The sequence below is a fragment of the Sorex araneus genome, chromosome 3, assembly GCF_027595985.1.
Source record: "Sorex araneus isolate mSorAra2 chromosome 3, mSorAra2.pri, whole genome shotgun sequence".
NCBI lineage: Eukaryota > Metazoa > Chordata > Mammalia > Eulipotyphla > Soricidae > Sorex > Sorex araneus.
Window position 1 is genome coordinate 102,246,016 of NC_073304.1, and position 25,258 is coordinate 102,271,273.

Sequence of the window (25,258 nt, forward strand, 5' to 3'; positions counted from 1 at the left end):
CCCTGTTGTTTTTTTTTAACATACCTTCTTGTGTAGGCAGAGAGGACTAGTCTACATGATGTCCAAAATTGCTCTAAACTGGAAATTCCTAAGATTCTAAGGAGGGAATGGCCATCAACTGAATGTAGTTAGAAGATAAGATAAATGTGTAATTCTAATAAAGATTATATAATTGTGAAGCTGTGCAAGTCATTTGGTAGTAAATTATAATAGTTTTAGTCTAAAGGTAGTTGGTAATTCAAAGCATATAGAAGCAGACAGAGCCTGAAAAATAACTCTGCATTGTTCATTTTTTCCTTCTTCATCCACAGAAAGGCAGTTCAAATTTAGTAAGCAGTAATGTTTGCATAGTAAAGTAGTGAGATATACTCATAGCACACAGCTTTTATCAATAATTTAGTACTCATAAATGATTCTTATTATAGAAGACTGTATATACATAGTTAAAATTTAGTCTTTCATGATTATGTCTTTTATTTATGAATGATTCCACTGAGAGGTTTAGTTATACTTTTTTAGATAACTAATAGAAGAAAGAACGATGTCAATCAAATTTTGTACTATGATCATACACTAAGTTCTCTTTTTCCTTTGGGGTTTTTTGTTGTTTTGTTGTTTTGTTTTTATTGGTCTTTGGTCCATACCTGGTGGTACTCAGTGCTGACTTCTGACACTGTGCTCAGGGATCACTCTTGGCGGGGTTCAAGGGATCATATTGGGTGTTGGGAATTGGATGCTGGTAGGCCACGTGCAAGACAGGTGCCCTACCCGCTGTGCTATCTTTCTGGCCCCTCTGTCAAGTTTTTTCTAACCCATCTTTCTATTTGAGAGAAGAAAACTTCCCCTTTCTTGTGAGTTGACTAAACATTATTCTTTCTATGACTCATACCAACTGGGTTTATTTTGATGGTGTTTTTATAACTAACACAGGATGTTACGTTGGAGTTAACAAATATCCTTAGAAGCCGTCTATCTTACTGAAAATTAAATAATATATAGTTCTGTTATTGGCAGATTTAGAATGGTAATACTCAGTTTTACAATATCAGAAAACCATCAGTTTTACCTGATTCAGGTAAAACTGATTCAGGATCGGAAGTTCTAAGTACATGATGTGCCATTAAACATAGAACTAGTAACTGCATTTTGATAGTTGACATTCATGTGGGGGGTAGGTGTCATGACTTGGGGTAGGAAGAGAAGTTAGTGCCAGAGGCAACAACTGTTTCTCCTTCTTTGTTCTGACAGAAAAAAAAAAAAAACTTAAGTGAACATACTTCCAAAATCACTGCCCTAAGAGCCTGTTATGTAGCTCATGCCCAGAGCTGTTTCTCTTCAGATTATGAAGAAAAATTTTCTCACACACTCATCTGAAGCCTGGCTACTGATAATGTGGAAATGTCCCATACATTTGGTAGATATGTAAGCATCTTCTCTAGGCACTGGTGATTGATTTTTCCCCTCTCTTGGCAGTGTGCTTCTTCAGGTTTACCAGGCCACATGCAGAGCAGGTCTATGTTAAGGCCACTGGAGCTGTCCCTCTCCAACCAAGCCTCATATTCTGAACATGAGATGCTAAAGAAGGAGCTAGAAGCCATGAGGAACTTCTACGAGTCTGCCAAGCAGGACCGACTCCAGCTCCAGAATGAGCTTGCTCACAAAGTGGCCGAGTGCAAAGCTCTCACTTTAGAATGTGAACGTGTCAAGGAGGATTCTGATGAACAGATCAAGCAGCTGGAGGATGCATTGAAAGATGTGCAGAAGAGAATGTATGAGTCTGAAGGTAAAGTCAAACAGATGCAGACACATTTTCTTGCCCTGAAAGAGCATCTCACCAGCGAGGCAGCCACTGGGAATCACAGACTCATGGAGGACCTAAAGGAACAGGTGAGAGACATGAAAGCGAAATATGAAGGTGCCTCAGCAGAAGTGGGCAAATTAAGGAACCAGATCAGACAAAACGAGATGCTAATAGGAGAGCTGAAGAGGGATGAAGGCAAGCTGAAAGAAGAAAACAAACAGTTGCAGAAAGACGTAAGTATGTGCGAGGTGGAGCAAGAAAAGAAGTGGAGGAGGGTGGCAGAGGTGGAAAGCCAGCTAAAGGACTTGTCGGCAAAGCTCTCACTTTCCATTCCGGCAGAGAAGTTTGAAAACATGAAGAGCATATTATCTAATGAAATCAATGAGAAAGCAAGAAAGATCGCCGAGATGGAAAGGGAATATGAAAAATCGCACTGTGAAATTAGACAGTTAAAGAGAGAACTTGAGAATGTTAAGGCCAAGCTCGCTCAGCATGTCAAACCAGAGGACCACGAGCAGCTGAAGAACATCGCGGAGAAAAAGTCTGGGGAGCTTGGGAAAAAGATCACCGAGTTAACACTGAAAAATCAGACGTTGCAAAAGGACATGGAAAAGTTTTGTCTGGATAATAATCTTCTCAGTCAGCAAGTACATAACTTAAAGATGGAAATGAAAAATCACTATGTTCCTTTGAAAGTAAGTGAAGAAATGAAAAGGTCTCATGGCATAATTGTTGATGACCTGAATAAAAAGCTTTTAGATATGACACAGAAGTATACAGAAAAGAAGTTGGAAATGGAAAAATTGCTGACGGAAAAGGACAATTTGTCTAAGAGTGTTAGTCACCTGGAAACTGTATTCATACCTCCCGAGAAGCACGAAAAAGAGATAAAGTCCCTGAAATCCAATATTGTTGAACTTAAAAAACAGTTCTCTGAACTTAACAAAAAGTGTGGTGAAGACCAAGAGACGATACATTCGCTCAGGTCTGAAAACACCAACTTGAAAACGACTCTGAGTCTTCAGTATGTGCCAGTCAAGACCCACGAAGAGGTGAAGAGCGCACTGAGCAACACGCTGGATAAGACCAACAGGGAGTTACTGGACGCGAAGAGAAAATTGGAAGACATGAGTCAGCAGTTCATGAACTTAAAGGACAAGAACGAAATACTGAAAAGAAACCTGGAGAACACCCAGAACCAAATAAAAGCCGAGTACATTAGCCTGAAGGAGCACGAGGAGAAGATGAGTGCTGTAAGTCAGAGCATGAAAAAGGTGGAGGACAGAAGTGCTGAGATTCTCGCTGACTACCAGAAGGGCCAAGCCCAGATTGTGACGTTGCATGCGGAAATGGAAGCCCAGAAGAAAGAACTCGACACCATCCAGGAATGCATCAAGTTGAAGTATGCACCCATCATCAGCTTTGAAGAGAGTGAGAGGAAATTTAAGGCCACCGAGAAAGAACTGAAGGAACAGCTGTCTGAGCAGGCCCAGAGGTGCAGCGTCAGGGAAGAAGAGGCGAAGAAGTGCAAGCAAGAGAATGACGCCTTGAAGGAGGAGATCCTCAGGCTTCAGAAGGATCTAAGGGATAAGAACCTTCTTGTTGAGAATTCTCACGAAGTGGAAAGAGCTCTAAGCAGGAAAACAGAAGAGCTCAACAGTAAGTTCAAAGACCTGTTGGGGAAACACACCGAAGCGAAGAAGGAGAAAGAGAAGCTTGCGGGAGAAAATGCCAAACAGGCTTCTGAGCTTTTGGCAGCGCAGACTCTTCTGCAGAAACAGCAAGCAACATTGGAACAGGTCGAGACCCTGAAAAAGTCTCTGAATGGTACAATTGAGCATCTAAGGGAAGAACTTAAGAATAAGCAGCGGTGTTATGAGAAGGAGCAGCAGACAGTGACCCAGCTGCAGCAGATGCTGGAGAATCAAAAGAACTCCTCTGTGCCCCTGGCTGAGCATTTGCAGATTAAAGAAGCCTTTGAGAAAGAAGTGGGACTCGTAAAAGCTAGCTTGAGAAGAAAGGAAGAAGAAAGCCAGAACAAAACCCAGGAAGTCTCCAAACTTCAGACCGAGGTGCAGAATACTAAACAAGCCTTAAAAAATCTAGAGACCAGGGAGGTGGTTGATTTGTCCAAATACAAAGCAACAAAAAGTGATTTGGAGGCACAGGTTTCCGACCTAAGTGAAAAGCTGGCCAGTCTGAATAGAAAATACGAAGAAGTGTGTGAGGAGGTTTTGCAAGTCCAAAAAAGGAAACTGTCAGCAAAAGATGAGAAGGAATTGCTACATTTCAGCATTGAGCAAGAAATCAAAGACCGGCAGGAACGGTGTGATAAGTCCTTAACAACCATCACAGAGTTGCAGAGGAGAATACAGGATTCTGCTCAAGAGATTGAAGCAAAGGATAATAAGGTAGGCACCCAGCAGTCTGCCTGGCTTTGCAGAGGATGCCCCAGAACAGCCCACGCAGGGCAGGGTTCCCGAGAAAGGATAACACAAGCATTAATGAAATGATCCAGGATCACTGGCCCTTTCCAGCTTTCCAGTTTCAATATTGGGTGCAGACAACCTCATTTGAAAAAAGTAAAGTCTCTTCTCTCTCTCTCTCTCTCTCTCTCTCTCTCTCTCCCTCCCTCCCTCCCTCCCCTTTTCCCTCCTCCCCCCCTCTTTTTTTCTCTGTCTCTGTAATTGAGTAAATATGAGGAAACTCAGGTTTACCTGCTTCATTATTGACTGGTCAAAATCCAGTGGGTTTTAGGCATCAGAGGAATCTGATGATGTAGAGAGAGCAAAGAGCCAGTTTCTGGGCTACAGGGAAAATGCCATGCTTGCTGCTGGCACTCACTCACACCAGTGCCCTGGTACACTCTCCTCCTACCACCTGCACACTGGCCCTCACCCCAGATGCACTGCCTCCTCTCTTCAGGCAGCATCCTTTTGAATAGCCCTTCATCACTGCCCGACAGCAACCACCCTCTCCCCCGGGACAGTTTCTCTGTGCTGTCCGTTTAAGACCGATGCACTCCCAGATCAGCACCGTATCGTTGGCCCTTCCAGCCAGCCATTTCAAGCAGGCTTCACTTTCTTTCTCATCATTCATTCTCATATATAATAGAGGCTCAACTGTTTCTCTGAAGCTGGCAGTCACAAAAACTGTGCACTGTGACAGTGAGACATCAGAGTGATGGCGGGCATCGTCTGTCATCCCACAGTGATTACTAGGTGTACTCTCTGCTTGCCAGGTGCTGTGCTCAGTTCTGGGGTAAAGAAGACACAGCCACAGAGCTCTTAGTGTCAAGTCACAAGCACTAATTTTCTGGCACATCTGCTTTTAGGACCCAGGATTTCAATACTCTCAGCTTGTTCAGAATGTGATTCTGAGTACAATAAGATGTGATGATTATAGCAACTCATTAACATCTCTTCCTAATTGTTACCATTTATTGAGCATATATTGTGTGCCAGGCAAGTAATTATGATTGTGTTGGTTTTTCTTAACTATGAAAGGTGCTCTGCCTTTCACTGATTAGGAAGCTAAGTAAAACTCAGAGAAACAAGGACATTAGCTAGGTTCATACAGCTAATGAACACTAACTCTGTCTGACTTTAAAGCCTGCTTGTCCTCATTCTACTTTTCCAAACATCCTCTTTCCTCTAAAATAGTCTAAAATCTTCTTGAAAGGAACAAGGTACATAAGTTAATTATATAGTTACATGAGACACGCTGGTTTCTTTTTCAAACTTTGCTGGAGGAAAGCAATCCCATCTTAATTCAAATGACCTAAAGTCTGCGTACATTACTTACAGAGAATCTAAAATTAGGGTGACTGAGGTCATACTCAGATCTTAGTGTATTTATTTTTAGTTTGATAATGCTTTTGTAAGGTATTTAATGAACGACTACAGATTGTACATGCTGCTGATAAGCAACTTTAGCGACATCCATTCCTCGGTTGGGCCTCAAAACTGAAAGACAAACGTTGGCAAATGGTTTCTGGGTAAAGGTGTTCATTGCAAATGGCCAGGTGAATCCTCAAAGCTCCTCCCACACTGCTTTTCTCCCCCTTTCTTTTCCAATAAGATAACTGAGTTGCTTAACGATGTGGAGAGATTAAAGCAGGCCCTCAACGGCCTTTCGCAGCTGACCTACGCCAGTGGGAGCCCCGGCAGGAGACAGAGCCAGCTGGTGGACAGTCTGCAGCTCCAAGTGAAGACCCTGCAGCAGCAGCTGGCCGTGAGTCCCTGGCCCCGGGGTCACTGTCATCTGCTCCTTTGGAAAAGCGTCCGTAGAGAGCAGGCAGAGTTGTGGCTATGCTCAGATCCAAGAATGCAGTCACACATGCCAGAAGATATTAGCAGGGTCATACTGGGTGCCTACTTCATGTCACACACCCCACGAAGCATTTTGCCCACCCTCTCTTCACATTTTATCTTCATCGCAATCCTACTAGGTTTTGTTCCTCCCACTTTTTTGCTCAGGGAAAGACCTATTAAAATATGGGATGTCTCTGGCCATCCAGTTCGACTGTAGTCCTGAAATTAAATAGCTGACTCCAAATCTGGCATGGGTCCCGGAGGCTCCAGATACTGCAGCATATTTCCTGAAATATTGGTCTACCAAGCTGAAGGAGGAAGTGTAAGAACACGCCTCTGTGCGTGTGAAAACAAGAGACACTCCTGGGGACTTGCACCTTCTATCCTTAGGCATAAAGAGAAGAGATCTCTGTGTGTGCCGACATCTGTTCAGATAGACGTGTCTGTAAGGCTCTGTCTCCTTTACATAGCAGCAGAAGCCAAAGATGAGAGCTCATTGCTGAGCGCATTCCTATGGTTTCTGCATCCATAAAATAAGAGCTGATTCATTGCTTGGTGTTTAAACTGAATTACCTACTACTCATTGAAATGTTCAACAAAACAGCCCAGGAAATTATTTTCAGTATTTTCTGTTTCTTAGAAATTTCTTAAAAGTTGTTTTTTCAATAGAAGGAATCTACTTTTTAAAGTGTTCAAAGATGAGTCACAACAGATCACAGACTTGGTGTTCAAAAGGATGTGCTTGTCAGTTCAGTAATCAGGAATATCTTCTGCTCATTTATTGTGCTCTTGACTCTGTGCTGGACACTGACAGGCTGTATAGAGCCTGAAGCTCCTGTCCCAAGGGAGTTCTGGGTAGTGAAAAGGGTAGAAATAAAGTTACAGAGAGTAACTACAAATAGTAAAATGACCAAATATCAAATGTGAAATTGGGGGATAAGGTCCCAGGTTCTAAATGTCATTTGTTCCCAAGAAAGAAAGAAAACTCACCGGGACCGTAGGAGCTACTTTCTATAAAGGGGAGCTAGAGCTGAACTTACAAACTGATGGTGGTCAGAAAGAACAGAATCTCAGGGGTGGGAGCAGTGGCTCAGCACGTAGAGCGAAGCCTGACCCAGCAGTCCAGGGTGTCCCCCTGGAGCCCCTTATGTTCTCCTGAGCCCTGCCAGGAAGAAGCCCTGAGCACCTCCGGGTGTGGCCCCAAAACAAAAACCAAACAAAAACAAAAATGTAAAATGCAGAATCTCCCTGCAAAGGAAAGTAATGTGGGGACAGACACCGAGGTGAGACAGAGGCGAGTGGCATGTCCAACGTTGGGCATGGAGAGGGCCAGTAATAGGAGCCACCTCTGAGGCCAGGTTGCGGAGGCTGTTTGTTGCAAATCAAACTGATGTGGCTAGAGTCTCTCTCCCTTAAGTGTCACCTAAGGCTTCTGGGCCAATGTAGCATGAAGGGCTACCCCAGTGTCAAGCATGATAGGGTACAAAGACAGGACAGGAAACTTCTATAGCAATCCAAATCATGTACTGATTAAGATTCTCGTAACATCACCGTATTAGATGTTTACTAAGGCAAACATTTCCCATATGTAGGATCCGTGGCATTGCCTTTCATGGCACTGCTTTCACTTATAATGTCCCCACATATTTTTTAAAACATGATGTTCTGTAGTTATGTTACAGGAATCTGCCTCTGGTGGTTCAACCAAACTGTTTGTTCTAAGAGGTAGCAGAAATACCTTCATAATGTCAGTGCTTTGTAGCAGCCATCCCTGGGACAATATTGTCATAGCCTTCGTGTGTTTGTGAACATGATGCTGATACTTGTCCGTCTTTCCACATTTCTAGGATGCTGACAGACAGCACCAAGAAGTAATTGCGATTTATCGGACACATCTTCTTAGTGCTGCACAGGTAATGCATTGCTTCTCCTAGGGGAAGAAGGTAGTTAAAAAAGAAAATTGTTTAAAATTTTTTTCAAGTAAATTTCTGTGAAAATCATTGGTGTTTAAAGCAGTTGTGCCCCATATGCTTATTTAAAAATAATTGTGACTTTTTTTTGTGATCATGGCTTGCATATCTCCCAGAGAAATTTACAAAGCTATATGGCTCCACAACATCTCAAATTTAGTCTTCTCTCCATCTGCCTGTCACTCATTTTATAGACAGTTTGGCAACATATGATGGCAGCACACGCTAATGGTATTGTGAGACAAAGGCCCTGCTTTGACATGGGGCTGTCAGCTTCGAGAGGAGGTGGAGGGGACTTCACTGCATCCCGAGGGCTCAGGATCCTTTCTAGAAGTACGAAAATGAAAGTTAGATGTGCATAGGATTAAAATAATTTAAGAAAATAAGTTGGTCATCTTAGGAAATTAATATTTATTGCGCTTGAAATTTCAACGAAGCATAGGATTAACCATTCCCAGGGTGGGGGCTGAAGAGATCACAACAGCAGGTAGGATGCTTGCCTCACACGTGGCCAGCCCGGGCTCCATCCCCAGCATCCCATGTGGTCCCCAAGCCCCACCAGGAATAATTCCTAAGTACAGAGCCAGGAGTACTCCCTGAGCATGGTCAGCTGTGACTCCCCTACCCCCACACTCCCCCAAAAAAAGAATTTCCAGGATTGGGGCCCAAAGATAGCACAGGGGTTAAGACACTTGCCTTGCATGTAGCTGGCCCTAGTTGTATCCCTGACACAGCAAATCTCCCCCTTAACCCCCAGCCACAGAGCCAGAGTAAAGCCCTGAGCACTTCCAGGTAAGACCCCCAAACAAAACAAAAATCAAAAACCTTCCAGAGGCCTGAGCCTGAGATATAACTCAGTGGGGAATGTATGCTTCACAAGCTTGTGGACAGCAGAGTAAGACATTCAGGAGAGGACACTGTGGGAATATGGGAAGTTGGGAAGTGTGTTAGAAAAGATAAGGAGCTGACTGGCTAAGCCAGGGGGAGAGCAGACGCTGGCCAACAGACACTGCCCTGTCACAAACCTTCCATTCCAGGAACAGTATGCTTCCAGGATTTGAAATTATTTTCTGCTGACTCCTAGTGAAAACAACAAAAGCAATTGGCATCTGAAATTTGTCCTGCCTTCTGGCTGCATAAAGTTAACTAAGAAAATTTAGTTTAGTCAACTCTGGTTAACGTTTGAAATTTAATCATCCTGCCGTGAAACAGATTTTGGAAGCAAAACTTTTTATATTAATAGGAAGTGTCAATGACAAAGCCTTGTCGAGTGATCAGGCAAAGAACAAGGAAGAAGGATGATGAAAACCCAGTTCCCAACTTTATGTGTTGCTTTGCGTTGAATCATAAAATATTTCTGCCTTTCTGCTTTCTCTCCAGGGTCACATGGATGAAGACGTGCAGGCGGCCTTACTCCAGATCATTCAGATGCGGCAGGGGCTGGTATGCTAGCATCCATCCGCGTGGTTCGGCCAACTCTGCCTTTCCTGCTGGTGCTGAACTTCCTTGTGCCACCGTAGGGCCCTACTGTGACAGTGTCGTGAAAATAAAGCATGCTTTGATCCACCCGTAGGGTCTCCTAGTGAGATGACTCTCCTACTGAGTTTTCCAGTTTCACCCCCAACTGTACGTGCTTTCTCTAGATGCTCGGCTCACAGTGAGGCCCAAACATGCCGATTTGCCTTGGACTGGCTACATATTTCTAAACTGTTGGGCCCCTCTTAAAACAGGAGCCATTGACTGGGTGCCCTGGCTTAAATAGTCATGTAAATATTTCTTACAATTGATTTGGTGGCAGCCACTTTTAAGTGGATCCAAACATCATTTAGGTCTTCAGATGAGCCAAGAGACCTAATGTGATTTCAAGGAATACTTGCAACTTGGCTGGCCAGGTTGCATTTTTTTTTTTATTGAAGTAACTTAATGAGTGTCTTTGACTTTTTTTGAGGTACTGATAGTTTTCTTCTTACACTTATAACTTTTGTGCCTTTTAAAATACTTTCTTGTCAGAAATGGTTTGCAGTGCTAACATACTCAGATTAAGAACAAGGCAGAGGTGGAATATATTGGGAATTTATAGTGAAACTGCCTCATAATCTCTACAAACAGTTATCTTAATTTTAACTTGTGGTGACTTTTCTTGCCACAGTATTTAGAGAACTATGATAAATGATAATACTAGATTTCTCAAAGTGTCAAAAATGTTAGACTTGTTTTAGCAATTACTTTGACATTTGCTACTATAGTAACCAAGTACTCATTATACATTCATTTTCCAAATGTTTCCTACTTATTTATAGGAAAATTGCACTAATGAGATTAATAATGTGAAATGCAGTTTTCTTACAAAATTAGCATTAGAGAATTGGTTTTAGAAAATAGATCTTTAAGGTTATGACAGAAGTGCAATAATATAGTAAACTAAAAATATACATAGCAAAAAAAAAGACCAATTCACTATTTATAGAATTCTCTAATGTAATCAGCCATTTTTATTAACTACACCTCATTAAGGAAAATTTGTTTTGCAAATTTTATTAATATTTTGTTTACCATTCAGATTGATAGATACTAATTTGTTAGCAAATAAAAGAAATTAATAATTCAGTTAGGTTTCCAGGAATTGTAAAATGTGCCTTAGTATCCTGAACCAGATTTTTAAAAATACTGTTTTTGTATAATAATGACAGATAACCATCAAAAAAAGTTTTCCCACCAAAATTAAGCCATCTTTTTTTTTTTAACAGTGTGGAAACAAAACAGTGAAAAGTCAGGATTGGGTTTAATTTTATTTCTTTTTAAGTGGAAATACCCAGTTTACACAGCAGCATTTGGATTCTTTCATTTATGTTTTATGTTCCTCTTCAGTGATAGTTTTGATTCATGAATTTTAGGTCACATGTTGAAGCTCTATAGAGTAGAGCAAAGTTCTTAAGTAAGTACTCACATTTCAATATTGGATCTTCCTCATTAAGGGAAGGGAAACATATGTATTTTATCTTGTCTCCAACGATCAATAAAATGTTCTCTGTGGAAAGGTGTTTGGAACATGCTTGTAAAGCGTCATGAGCCAAGTCAGTCCGTTTGTTGCCTTTGGAGAATGGTGTTGAGAAGATGCAAATCTCAGAGGATGGCATCCGTCTTTAGTCCATTTTCCACTCTGTAGAGAGAAGTATCAGATCACCCCCTTGAATTGATCCCAGTTTGCCATTCACTCACCTTTTACAGCCTCGTATTATAAAACAGGAAGCTAAAGCCTTTTAGAAGAAAATAAATGAGAAAAGACATAATATATGAGGCTGGTCTCTTTGCTGTTGCGTGTCCAGCAAAAGCTGCTATCTGAGCTTTATGCTTATACTTTCCATGTTAGGCCGAATGCCCTGTGATGTGCTGTGCAGGCATAAGATCTCTGGAATTTTCTCTAGAATCTCCAAACTATTTAATTCCCTGAAAGAGGAGGGAGTTAGTTGGACTATTGCGTCTAAGTCACTGAATTTCTGCTGGTGGAGTGCAGTTCTTTGTTAAAAAACTTAATTATTGGGGCTGGAGCGATAGCACAGCGGGTAGGGCGTTTGCCTTTCACTCTGCCGACCCGGGTTCGAATCCCAGCATCCCATATGGTTCCCTGAGCACAGCCAGGGGTAATTCCTGAGTGCAGAGCCAGGAGTAACCCCTGTGCATCGCCAGGTGTGACCCAAAAAGCAAAAAAAAAAAAAAAAAAAAAAAACTTAATTATTTTTACATTGTCTTTTCCTTATCACTCTTGTTATCAAAAAACTCATTCCATTTGACACAGGGTCCATGTTACAAAGAGCTCTTAAAGTATAATCAAATAGTCATGGCAATGAACATCTTACATTTTTTATAGCATAGTGACTGTAATCACTAACTATATCTGTAGTGTACAAAAATTCATAATGAATTTAGCTTCGTTCCTCCTTCTGGCCAGCTTTTTAAATTTTTGGTATCTGCGATGACTAGATATATCAGTGCCTGCTTATAATAATGCTGAACATTAGGGAGCAGTGTTTACCAGCTTCTCTTGACAACTGCTGTAAAGCTGGTGGGAAGTAACTACGTCCTAGTGCCTGTTTTATTTCCCCATCACTGGATCCTGCAGCCTTGCGATGATCTTTTTCTTCTGCACTAAAGTAATGGCAGCTCCTCAGGAGCCAAAATAAGGATCGAAAGAGGAGTACTGTGAGGCGCGTATAAAATATGATTGCATGTGTCTGGACCTTGCTCCTGGCAGCTAAATGTGGTGAATAATTTTCTAAGAGGAAAGAATGGCACCAGAAAATATATCGGGCATGAAGGGAAAAGAGACATTTCAACTCTCGTTTTATCCGATTATGTTCCTGGCCACAGTGGCACTAAGACTTTGTTGTTGGAAATTCAGTTCTTCCCCATGATTTAGCCATGGCTACTTGAAACAAGACTGGTTAGACTCAACCTCTTCCCAGCATGCGCGCGCACACACACACACACACACACACACACTTCCTGTTTTGAAAACCATAGAAATAATTTCTATTTTTTACTGTATATATAGGCTTTGGACTCATAAAACTTATGAAGGAGGAGATTTTTTAAAAATGATGAAGCTGTAGACAGAGATGGCATTCCAGTAAGACTCCCTGGGTAGCGAGAATGCTGTGTTTAGCATAATTGGGCATGTGGCATCACTTATGCATTAGAGGGCATTTTCATTATTTATACCCGCATGAACAAACATTGATGATGAATGAATTCAACCCAAAAGGGAAGGTTACAAACATGTCGCATGTAAATGAAAAAGAGTTAAGGCTTGTGACGGTTGCTTCCCCGGTTATATATGTATAATCATATACCTACATAGTGAAATAATGGATGAGATATCACTAAAAACAGTGCCCCTTATCATTGATATTGGGCATCAAATAGATGGACTTAACGGGTTCGATTTTTATCTTAGATTTTAAACAGGTTTACAGTTTTTTTTTTTTTCAAGATAGCAGTCCTGGGAATATTCTGAATTCAGAAAAGAGTTTAGAGAGGTTATTGCCTTCTTAATAATTTAGAGCTTCTATTGCTCTGCCAAGTCAGAAGATTAACATTTAATAGAAAAAAATTATATATCTATAATTCAGTCACGGCTATTAGATCAGATGGATTTTACATTAAGTGAAAAAGATGTCGAGCATTTAAGGACCATTAAACTACAGGACTCTTTTTATTGAGTTTTAAGGCCTCCAAGCCTGGGTCCTGCTGTGAAGAGTATTTATTTTACATATACAGAACACATTAAGGATGGGAAAAGGGCATGCATTTTAAAAGAAAATAGGCCATGAAAAAGTGTGATTTTCCACACCGTGAGTAGCTACCATACAGATTCTGTCTTATTTTATAATAATTAGTTTTATGCATCATTAAGCAGCTTTCTTATAGCAGGAAGAATGTGGTAAAGGCCAGTTTAGAAGTGGTACCTTCAGGAAACCCAAGTCCAAACTCTCCTCTGTTGCTATTTCCCTTCAAGAAGCCACATATTTCATATTTTCCTGGTCACCTTACATTGTGACAAATTTAAGCCTCTTCCTATGGTCTTTAGGAAACATGAAAGAGTATGGGGAAAAGGCCGAGAGGCAAAGTTTCTTCTAAGTTTCTCTCTCTCTCTCTCTCAGTGATGCCCAATTTACTCTCTCTCCCTCTCCCCCCTCCTCTCTCTCTCTCTCTCTCTCTCTCTCTCTCTCTCTCTCTCTCTCTCTATCTCTCTCTCTCTCTCTCTCCCTCTCTCTCTCTCTCTCTCTCTCTCCCTCTCTGCCTCCCTCCCTCCCTTTCTCTTTTTTAGTGATGCCCAAATTACCAAGGAAGGACAGGAGGAATTCCACTCTTAAAAAGAATTCCTCGCCTCTAGGGAGAAAGTCTACAACATTTTTTTTTAAGTACTCAGAACAATTTATAGTGTTGTAATTAAAACATGACAAGCAATACCTTAATAGAGTCTTTCCTTACAGTTTCTGCCCTTAATCCTCTTCCTACCCTCACCTCCCAAACAGGAAGTTCTCTGTAGTTGTATAAAAAGCAAATCATCTCAGGGAGGATATGGAAATGGAGTTAATATAATTCGTCACTCCCCCCCTCCTTTCCGATGTCCAAACAAATTTTGATTTCTCTGTCTTGCTATTCTGAGCTTTTTTTAATTGCCTCTAACTAAAGTGGCACCTTATGGGCTGCTTCAGAAATTCTCTTCGGGATTTAAAAATGAAGCCAATTCATATTCAGAGTTTTTCTGCTAAAATCTGTTAAGCCAAAATAAAAATGACTGCTACTTAAAAATCTCCCCTCTTTGCTGTTGCTCCAAACAGGGCCTCCTTTGCAGGGGGTGCTGCACACAGCAAGCCTCTTTGTTCAGATGGAGCGAGAAGCCCCTGCCGGCACAAGCCCCGAGGATGGCTCTACCCACCTGCATCAAAGGGGAGCTGCTCCCTTGAGCTGGGAGCTTTTCTTTTTTAAAGTGAATTATTCCAGTTGGCCTTAATCCCTCAGCAATATAGCTCCTCTAAAACCATCTTTATTCATTCACACCAATTGACACTTTAAGAAATTCCCCCAGCTACTGTTCATCTAAGTCTAAATATATCTGTTAGACTCGAATGCGTTTAAGAGGATTTGCAATCTGTGATTATCCAAAGTACTATTCATTGTCAATATTTTTGGTGTGCCATAGCCAATCTTGTTAAAGCGTACACGGCCACTTCACGGCAGCAAAGCCCAAATACATGGCAGTGAGCAGGATCTAACCTGGAGGGGGGCTCTCTTCCAGCTCTCCCGCGACTGTTCTGGCACAGCCTGGAGCGGGGTTATGAACATCAGAACGATTCCTTAATCAGCTCTTGCTCTGCTTCCAGACCCTTTTGGGCAAGCTCATCCCCCATGTTCTCTAAGTAAGAGCAGTTACCAGGACAACAGAGAATTGGAGGAAGATTTAATTGTGATCTGATGTCTAGCCAGAATAAAGAGCTGGTGCCTTGAATTTATATGCTAGGTTCCCAAGCAAATGTCAATATGCATATTTATTATTATTATGATTATTGCCTCCCCTCCTGCTTCAAAAGAAGAATTTGAAGGCTTGCAGTGTTCCACCCTTAATAGGGGGATGGAAGAGGGACAGTAAATACAAGAAGGACATAAAATAAGCCATAGACTGAGCCAGAAAACATGCACCAATTCTAGATCCAGCTTCCTTTGCTAGGGCTGACTTCTGCTTGACATCCAAAAAACGAGAGCAAAGAACCCTCCTACGAAGACTCCAAAGCCCAAGTGGCTGAAGAAGCAGCCGCCACTCCCTCTGCAGAGCCATCTCTGTGTTCTCAGGCCCCACACAAATGTCCTCCCAGACCATACCCCAAACCCAGCAACCCTGAGGTCTCGTTAGCTTGGAACAGTAGCGGGGCAGTTCAGTGCTCCCAGTATTTTCCCGTGGAAGGAGCCCTCCACCACCCGTGTCCCCTGGGCCACTGTGACCAAAACAGCCCTGAAAGCTGCTTTTGCTTTTCACCTTTTGTGGTAAAAGCAGAAATCCACTTCAGGTTTCTGCGGGCCAGGGGAGTCAGTTTTGTAAATGCCAAGTGCTTACTTCCTGGAGTCTTTGAAAAGCGGGGATGCCTGTATCTCCAGAGCGAATGCAGTGCCAGGACAGCCTGGGGACCTCACCCAGCGGCTTCCAGTGGGACTTGGCTGGTAAGACACCGGCTCTTTCTAATTTAGAGCTTTTTTTTTTTTTTCACTTGGACTAATTTGCAACCTATGAGATGATGGAAGCAGAGTAATAATAGTCTGCATTTTAGGTCCCTAAAGAAAAACTTCGGTTTTGTTTGTTTTCCCTTATCCTGGGTACACACATGTTTCCAACACATTTCTAAAGTAGACGTCGATCTGGCATTTTTCAAGTTCCCGTCTGCTCTCTTGTTTTTCATCCATTTCTGATGGCCGTCCAGGGCCCACTGGCTCGCTCTCTGTACCTGACACCCACACTTTTGCATTGTGTTTTCCCTCACCCCTGCTCCTGTTTCCCCCCATCTCCCTGACCTCTCTTTTATAATGGATATGTGACTCAAAAACAAACTCATGCCGAGAGAAAACAGAAGGGAATGCCTTGCCACAGTGGCAGGGTGGGGTGGGGGGGAGATGGGATTGGGGAGGGTGGGAGGGACACTGGGTTTACGGGTGGTGGAGAACGGGCACTGGTGAAGGGATGGGTTCCAAACTTTGTATGAGGGAAGTATAAGCACAAAAGTGTATAAATCTGTAACTGTACCCTCACGGTGATTCTCTAATTAAAAATAAATAAATTAAAAAAAAAAAAAAAACAGAAAAAAAAAATAAAAAAAAATAAAAGATACTTTATTCTTTCTGACCATGAAAAAAAAAAAAAAACAAACTCATGCCAATTATTGAAAACATGGTAACTGCTAGAGATGAATTCTCATTGCAAGAGCTTAGATTTTACGCCCCCCACCCCCACCCCAATGGTAGGTAATCCTAGGGAGAAACTAATACTGAGAGAAGTTCCTAGTTGAAGAAAGGTGCTACTATCAATTAGTGAGTGGCTGTCATTGCCCTTGTCCAGATTTTATGCTCATCCCCTTCCCTGACAATTCTTCCCAAACTGCTTTCCTCGGAATCCCCTCCTCTGTATTTTAAAATGAAAAGTGTGTGTGTGTTTGTGTGTGTGTTGTGTGTGTTTCATTTACTGTTGCCTGGACTACCAGCAATGTGAACTACTTTTCTATGTCTAGACAATTCTCCGCTTTATGAGTCTTAACAAGATGAAGATATACCAGCTAGTTGTAGAGACAGAAAGTTGCAAATATTTGCTTCTCCCCAACATCCTGGGACGAAACTACAGGGCCCAGATCGGGCCTTTTTGGCAAATGTGTCTCGGACTTTGACTATGGGGCTGAGGAAGGGAAGGGGCCGAGATGGAAGTGCTTTCTCTGGTAGAAAGGACAATTGTGTTTGCTCCAAGACTAAGTTTCTGGTGCAGAGACGAAGGTGATTCAAATATGAACAGTGAGTGCTTGATAGAACAGCTGTTGTTTCTTGCACTTGCGAAGTCCCCAGACAGACTTTGCGGTGTGATTCAAGAGCCGCTTCTCTCTGTTCAGGCTCAAGCCTAGTTTTGTACCTTCTCTGCAATTCAGTGAGCTACCTGTTACAACCTTAATAAATTCCCTACTTGCTTACAACAGCCAGAATTGGTTTCTGTTGCATACAATTTAGAACCTGGGCTGAAAGAAATAAGATTATGTGTTATTACATACCATAAAATCATAAATCATTTATTATATAAACTTATTTCCATGTTAATCAATTATGATAGAAATAAAACGATCCCTTTCTTTCCAAAACAAAATATATTCAATTTAGAACATTTCAGGAAGTACAGCACAAGGTAAAAGGATATTTTCACCCCAAATGCAAAAGAACCACTGTTAGCACTTTGACATATATTTCCAGGGTATCCTTTCCCCGGAAGAGTCCTGTGGAAAGATAATAGCACAGGACTTGGGATCAACTACCTCCTAGTCAGGGATTCAAATAAGTAGGCTTCCGACTTTTGTTTTAAGAATCTCAGGTGAAGAGATCATACTTGTATTGGAACAGGTAGACAAGAATTGCTTTTAAATTGCCTTTTTAAAGCTGTAGCTAATGTATTGATCATCTATAAAAATAAATTCGATTGCTAGCTAAGTTACAGTTACTTCCTCTGATCTTGTTACTTGGCCTTCAATTAAAAAAAAATTTTTTTTATGGATCTTGTATTGTAGGGGATTGAACTCAGGGTTTCCACAAGCCAAGCACATACTCAGCCCTTGAGTATCTTTCCTGCCCTGTTATTTAATTTTATTTCACTTCTATGTCAGAAGTTGTAACTTTATACAAAGAACTTTCTTTTTAAAAAAATTTTTTTAATTAGTGAATCACTGTGAGGTACAGTTATAGACTTACAAACTTCCGTGCTTCCATTTTCCATTTCAGTCATATAATGGTCAAGTACCCATCTCTCCACCAGTGCCCATTTTCCACCACCAATGATCCCAGCATCCCTCCACCATCCCTACCCCATTCCCCCTCCCCCCACCCTGCCTCTGTGGCAGGGCATTCCCTTTGCTCTCTCTCTCCTTTTGGGTGTTGTGGTTTGCAATTTTAAAAAAAAGTATTAAGTGACCTTCATATTTGGTCTGTAGTCTGCTTTCAGGATGCATCTCCCATCCCGAGCGGATCCTTCTAACACCATTTACTTGATGACCCCTTCTCTAACTGAACTGCCTTTACCTCGCTATGTGAGGCCAGCTACTAAGCTGTGGAGTAATCCTTCCAGTACTTATCTTTAATAATCTTGGGTGTCAGTCTCCCATTCTGTTACTTTATATTCCACAAATGAGAGCAATTTTTCTATGTTGGACACTCTCTTTCTGACTCATTTCACTTAACATGATACTTTCCATGTTGATCCATCTATATGCGAATTTCATGACTTCATCTTTTCTAACAGCTGCATAGGATTCCATTGTGTACATGTACCAGAGTTTCTTTAGCCAGTCATCTGTTCTCGGGCACTCCGGTTTTTTCCAGATTCTGGCTATTATACACAGAACTTCCAATCTTTAAGGTTTCTTGCATTTCTAATTCTTACCAAAGATATTCATCTATATTTTACCTAGTTCTTTCATCATATTTTATCTATATTTAAATAGTAATCCACTTGGAATTTGTTTTATGGTGTGATGTGAGGTACAAGTTCTAGGTAATTATCTGTATTGCCATCCAGTTTGATTGATTCAGAAGCTTCCATACTTATTTGACCAACTACCCCTTTTCAGAAAAAAAAAAAGTCATTCACTGCTCCCCGGAAACCTACCTTCTTTACAGAAATAAACAGACACATCCCCACAGCTGTACCCTGTTGTTCCAGTGCTCCCTGAAGTTGCTGTCCCTCACTTTGGTAATACCATATTGATTCCATTATCTTTCATTTATCTTCAATAATATTTGCTTTCTACTCCGATTTGTAATTTTACCTTGAGAAAGACTTCAGTTCTTTCATGTGCTGGAACTTTTTTTTTTTTGGTTTTTGGGTCACACCCAGCGATGCTCAGGGGTTACTCCTGGCTCTGCACTCAGGAATAACTCCTGGCGGTGCTCGGGGAACCATATGGGATTCCGGGGATCGAATCCAGGTTGACCATGTGCAAAGCAAATGCCCTACCCGCTGTGCTATCCGGCCCCTGCTCGAATTATTTTTAACTCTTTATTCTGTTAGCCCACCAGCCTCTTACCTTCACTCAACTATCAATAGATTCTTCCTGTCCTCACCCTTTATGGAGATGTTCTTGGAAAAATAAGTGACTATAGATAGAGAGAAATTTTGGAGAAATTGTCAATTGGGATTTACTATCTTAGAAAAACTCTCTTATTTAAGGTGGGCAGGGCATGGAATGTTCTGGTTAATATTACAAGCGACTGCACTGAAGAAATTACCTTCGCCTCTGAGAATTCACCAGACCTGTCAAGACCTTGTAGGGTCTGAGGATCATTAGCAACCCCACAGGCACACATTATCACCATGCTGTCCGTGTGCTGCTGTGCTCATTTGCAGAGCCTGAACAGAATGCGAGATAAAGTTGAGCTGGCTGTGCTTTTCTCCATGGATAAGGGGAGTGAAGTAAGAGCTGGAGCCTTGGAGAGAAGCAACAAGCTTGAAGCTTTGCTCTGGGAATTAATCGTATCTGCCCTAAGCTGATGAATGGACTGTGTGAGTTAGAACTAGTACAGCCTGGTACCTAAGGCAGAAATTCACACATCTATTTTCTAGATGTGGGAAGTTTCCTTCTGGCCTCCGAGGCGCCAGATAACTTTCAGACCAGAGAGCCAAAACAGTCATGCCATAGAATATGTCTCCTTCCCTTCAAGTCTTAGAAGACACATCCATAAAATTTCTCACATTGGCTGTATGTGAGGAGGGCTAATGGTGTCCTGTGGGAGGGTTGAGGAATGAGCGAGCTGGGAACTTGTGCTGCTGTTTCCCACTTTCCCTTCCAAGGACCCTCCTCTAGCTGAACTGGCCCGTGTTCACATCACTGTCCTAGGCTTGCTCTGCTCCTCTTATCCCACCTCTTACAGTGATGTCATATTCCATTTCTTGCTTGAATGTCATCCTTTTTTCATTCAGTGTCACTTTGTTATGCCTCCGATAAGAATAACCAGTTCCCAGCCAGGGCCTCAGTCTGTATGGAGTTTGCATGTGCTCCCTGTGTTGGTGTGGGTTTGCTCCAAGGCCTCCTGTGTTCTTCTTCATCCCACAGATATGCTGTTTCTCGGTGTGCCTTACTTGCCCTAGTCTTCTGAGTGTGTGTGTGTGTGTGTGTGTGTGTGTGTGTGTGTGTGTGTGTGTGTGTGTGCGCGCGTGCATGTACTCTCTAATGAAAAGGAATTCTGCCCAGAGATAGCTCTCCCCTTGGACCCCAAGCAGCCAGGAAGCCAGGCTAGGCTCTGGATCCCCATGACCCTGAGCTTAATAAGCAGGTTTAGTGACTAAACACAGTTGTTTCGTGTTTTGTTGGTGGTTTTGGGGACCACACAAAGTGGTGCTCAGGGCTTACTCCTGGCTCTGAGCTGAGGGGTCACCCTTGGTGAAGCTTGGGAAAGAGAGAGTTCTAGGGATCAAACCCCGGGTCAACTGCATGTAGAGCCAGGGCCCTATCCACTATACTATCTTGCCAGCTCTCACAAACAGCTCTTTCTGTTTAAGAGGCAATGGGTAAGGTATTTGCTCATTGGTGATATTTTTGTGATCAGAAGTACATTATTTAAGCCTATTATTTATGCCAACCAGCCTATGGAAAAGTTGGCTTTATATGTTGTCATATAAATCAGGAATTCATTTAATCAAGATTTCATCAGAAACAAAAAAACAAACAGCAGAATAGACCCTGGTAAGAAGCCTTGCTTCTGCTAAAGGGCAAGGAGAAGTGAATGACAAACCACAGGAAAATCGCATCAGCTCACAGCCTGGTTTGCCTGAGGCGCACAGGCAGCCGTGTATCTGATGGTTGCTGCTAGCGGTGCTCAAAATTGGAGACTGGCCAAGGGATTCGTGGAAGGGCATATGCCAGTGGTCACAGCTCTGAGCAGACAGACGCTGCAGAGGATGTCGACACCGGCCAATATCGTCCTTAACAGCCTTGACCTTTCAGGTGTGGCTAAGACTTCAGTGGAGCTAAAACTCCAAGGACGAGCTGAAGCAGAGTGCCGGTGTTGTAGGCTCCCGGCAGCTGAGCTGGCTGAGTGCCCTCCCCCCTTTCAGGAAGTTGAATAGCTCAGAGATCTAGTGAAAATTCTAACCGAGATGCTGTGCCTGAAGAGCACATCCAGGGCAGTCGGCAGACATGGAAAGTTTAACAAGCATCTCAGACGGAGAATCAGAAACAAGCTTAAATGGCAGCAGTGACTCCAAGGGAAGAGGAGAAAGAAGTAAGACTCAGGAGAGCTGGAGAAATTCTACGGGAAATATCTAAGTATCCATCCAAAGAGTAAATAAAGAAACAAAGGGCATTTGAGGAGGGGAGGGTGAAAAGGGAGGAACAAAGACGCTAAGCCCAGGAAAGAATACCTGAGAACTCCTCACACCTGGGGAAAGAACTAACCAGAGATATCCGAGAAGCAGAAGTAACAGCGCATATTTAAAGTCCAAAACACCCTCTACTAGATATGTTAAATTATGAAAAGTCAATAATAAAGGCATTGGATCTTTGGTGGGTGAGTGGGTGGGGGAGCACTGAGCCTCACTCAACGAGATGTAAAATTCTACCTCTGAAATTCCTTTTCTAGGAACCTGTCAACTGCATTAAATGTGGGCTCATGGTACGACTCACCTAAGTTTTCTTTTCTTTCCATCTTTCTTTCCTTCTTTCTTTCCTTCTTTCTCTCTCTTTCCTTCTTTCTCTCTTTCTTTCTTTCTTTCTTTCTTTCTTTCTTTCTTTCTTTCTTTCTGTCTTTCTTTCTCTCTTTATTTCTTTCTTTCCATCTTTCCTTCTTTCTTTCCATCTTTATTTCTTTCCTTCTTTCTTTCCATCTTTCTTTCCTTCTTTCTTTCCATCTTTCTTTCCTTCTTTCTTTCTTTCTTTCCATCTTTCTTCCTTCCTTTCTTTCTTTCTTTCTTTCTTTCTTTCTTTCTTTCTTTCTTTCTTTCTTTCTTTCTTTCTTTCTTTCTTTCTTTCTTTCTTTCTTTCTTTCTTTCTTTCTTTCTTTCTTTCTTTCTTTCGTGGGTGGTTGTTTGGGCCACACCTGGCAATGCTCAGGAGATATTCCTGGCTCTGCACTGAGAAATCAGTTCTGGTGGTGATCCAGGGATCCTACAGGATGACAGGCACTGAACCTGGGATGGCCATGTGCAAGGCAAGTGCCCTAGCCTCTAACTCTTCTACGCCAAACTCACTTAATTTTTCAATGACCAACTCAAATCAAACTTCCATGAAGACATCTGAAAATTCTCTTTGTGGGGAGGATGGGGACATCTCTTACTCTGCACTAGTGTACACATACACACACACATGCATATATATATATATATACATATATATATATATAAAATGCCATTTCTTGATAATTTTCCATATAGTTGAAATTCAGTGCTAGTCAGGTTAGGAAGGATATAGATTTCCTATGGTTTATGGTTTCCATAAAAATTGACCACAAATGGGATGGCTTAAAACAACAGAAATGTATTCTCTCAGTTCTAGAAGCCAGAAGTTTGAAATCAATTTTACTGGATCCAGATCAAGGGGTTGGCAGGGCTGCTGCTTCTCCTGAGGCCCAAGGGGAGATTTCTATTCCCTGCCTCCTCCAGCTTTAGGTCTGCTGTTTCCTTGGCTCGTGGCCATATCACCCCGTCTCTCCCTCTATGGCTGCATTGCTTTCTCCTCTTCTGTATATAATTAAGTCTCCTTCTGCCTCCTCCTTAGAAAGATATTTATGATTGAATTTAGAGCTACCTAGATTATCCAGAGAAAACTCTCCCCCTCTCAAAATCCTTAAGCACATCTGCAAACCCCACCCCTCTCTACTACCATGCTTTCCACATGGACTAACATGTACAGCAACCAAGTATTATGGCGACATAGATAACTTTTAGAGGTTAGCAAGAAGCAAAACAGTAATCATCTGCTTTATCACCTGTAACAGTTTTAACATTTAGGACTGTGATACTGTGGTTTTTATCTGCTAAGCCAAATTATAAGCTACTAGGTGGTGGGATAGTATTGAAAAACCTTGAATTTCTGCAGCAGTGGCTGCACCAGTTCATAGTCTTCCACTTGAATAGATAAAAGTATAAATAAAATTGCACATGAAAAAGAGAAAAGGGCGAGTAAACAGGCAAACACACTGTAAAAAATATATACATATATTCACTTTCACCTAATACATGAACCCTCTTATAGAACATTCTAGCAACAATACAATCATCACAATGGAGAAAAAAATAAGTGGTTGCTAAATGAGAGGCTGGGACTGTATATGAGTAATAGGACTGAGTGTCAGATGGGATCATCCAGAGGAGATGGGGCGGTGAGGGTGAGGACTAGGTCTGTATCTTGATTGCAGTGGAGGTAGATTGTGGCACGGCTTGAGCTAACCCAAACTGGAAAGAAACACACACTGTAACAATAGCAAGTCTCTGGTTTGGACATTTCCTCTGATTTCTGTAAGCAATACTCATTGGAGGAAAGGACGTACCGGAGCCAACACCTCTCTCGAATGTAAGTGTGCCCTGCTCTTTGTAAGTTCTTGTGCTATGTCATAAAGTTTGTTTTATGAAGCTACCTTTGCACCCATGTTTTGCTAACTGAAAGAAATCTGGAGGGGGGCTTGCTTTCAGCAAGGGAAGAAAGTGAAGGCAATGCCAGTGTTGCTTTTGTGCAGCCTTGCAGAAGCCCAGGGAGAGTGCAGCTTCTCCTCTGACTCTTTCCTGGGGAAGTCCTTAGAACAGGCTGTGCTTCTGCCATCTCATCTCTGCTCTTACTATATGCTGCTGCTCTTTGGGGTTGAATGTGATGTTTTGTATCAGGTGGTGATTTTTTGTGTGTGTCTTGAAATGCTAAACATTTTTCATATAAATGAGTGCTTCTTCATTTTGTGCCATTTCAGCTATTTTGCACAACACTGGACATTTGGGGGAGGAAGGACCAGAATTCATATACTTAAAACTTTAGTGACTGTAATACACCAAAATTCCAAAATAACTACACCTTTTTTCAGAAAAAAAAAAAGGAGTGACTTATAGAAACATGCATTTGGCAAGATGAAAAGTAATACTATTAAGAAAATGGGAGTGTTAAGATTAAGCCAGGGGTGAGTGTGAGGGCCTTAAATGCATTGTAGAGTAGTTCTGAGATTCCTCAAGATCCAAGAAAATCATGAGTCTTTTAGGGTTGCCTTTGCGTTCCCCTAAGCTATATCTCTCAATCCAGAGAATAGCACCTTTAGAAGATGACCAATCTAAAGAGTTTTTTCTATATTTTTGGTATTAAAATGAGAGATCTTACGGGTGGTGGAGAATGGGCACTGGTGAAGGGATGGGTTCCCGAACTTTGTATGAGGGAAGTATAAGCACAAAAGTGTATAAATCTGTAACTGTACCCTCACGGTGATTCTCTAATTAAAAATAAATAATTTAAAAAATAAATAAATAAATAAAAATAAAATGAGAGATCTGAGCAGTTTTCTACTTTAATAATTTCTCTTCTGCCTTTGGATTCAAGTGCATACAAGAGCTCAATCTTTCTAGTTTATACATTGACTATGACAGCCTTCAGGAAAAGCCAGGACTCATGGTGAGAAAACCAGAACCATAGAATTGATGAAATGTTGAGATACTTCCAAAATTACTCTGCATGAGAGGAGATATTAATGTCTTGTGGAGAGAAATTAAGTTAGATCAATCAAGAGAAGTCTTTTAGAAATAAGTGGGCTCAATTGAATGTTGTAACTTGCCTTTGGTGAGAAAGCATCTTCATTTAATTGTGTGGCTCTATATCAGATTAAATAAGACCCCTGGACTCTCCCAAGATATATTTAACTATGTGAACTATACAGAATAAGTACTGACTCCTGCTTATTGTTTGCTGTGACTC

At 41.7% G+C, this 25,258-nt stretch overlaps 1 protein-coding gene across 3 annotated transcripts in view; it reads left to right on the forward strand.

Annotated features, from left to right (window-relative positions):
- Window positions 1–11,126, forward strand: part of UACA (uveal autoantigen with coiled-coil domains and ankyrin repeats) — an 85,718-nt gene extending 74,592 nt beyond the window's left edge. For all 3 annotated transcript variants that reach the window (XM_055133690.1, XM_004611715.2, XM_055133691.1), the window contains 4 exons: window positions 1,474–4,212; window positions 5,882–6,034; window positions 7,962–8,027; window positions 9,465–11,126. In XM_055133690.1, coding sequence (XP_054989665.1) covers window positions 1,474–4,212; window positions 5,882–6,034; window positions 7,962–8,027; window positions 9,465–9,536 — 3,030 coding nt within the window. In that variant the 3' untranslated portion in view covers window positions 9,537–11,126. The remainder of the gene's footprint in view (window positions 1–1,473; window positions 4,213–5,881; window positions 6,035–7,961; window positions 8,028–9,464) is intronic.
- The last annotated feature ends 14,132 nt before the right edge of the window (window positions 11,127–25,258 follow it).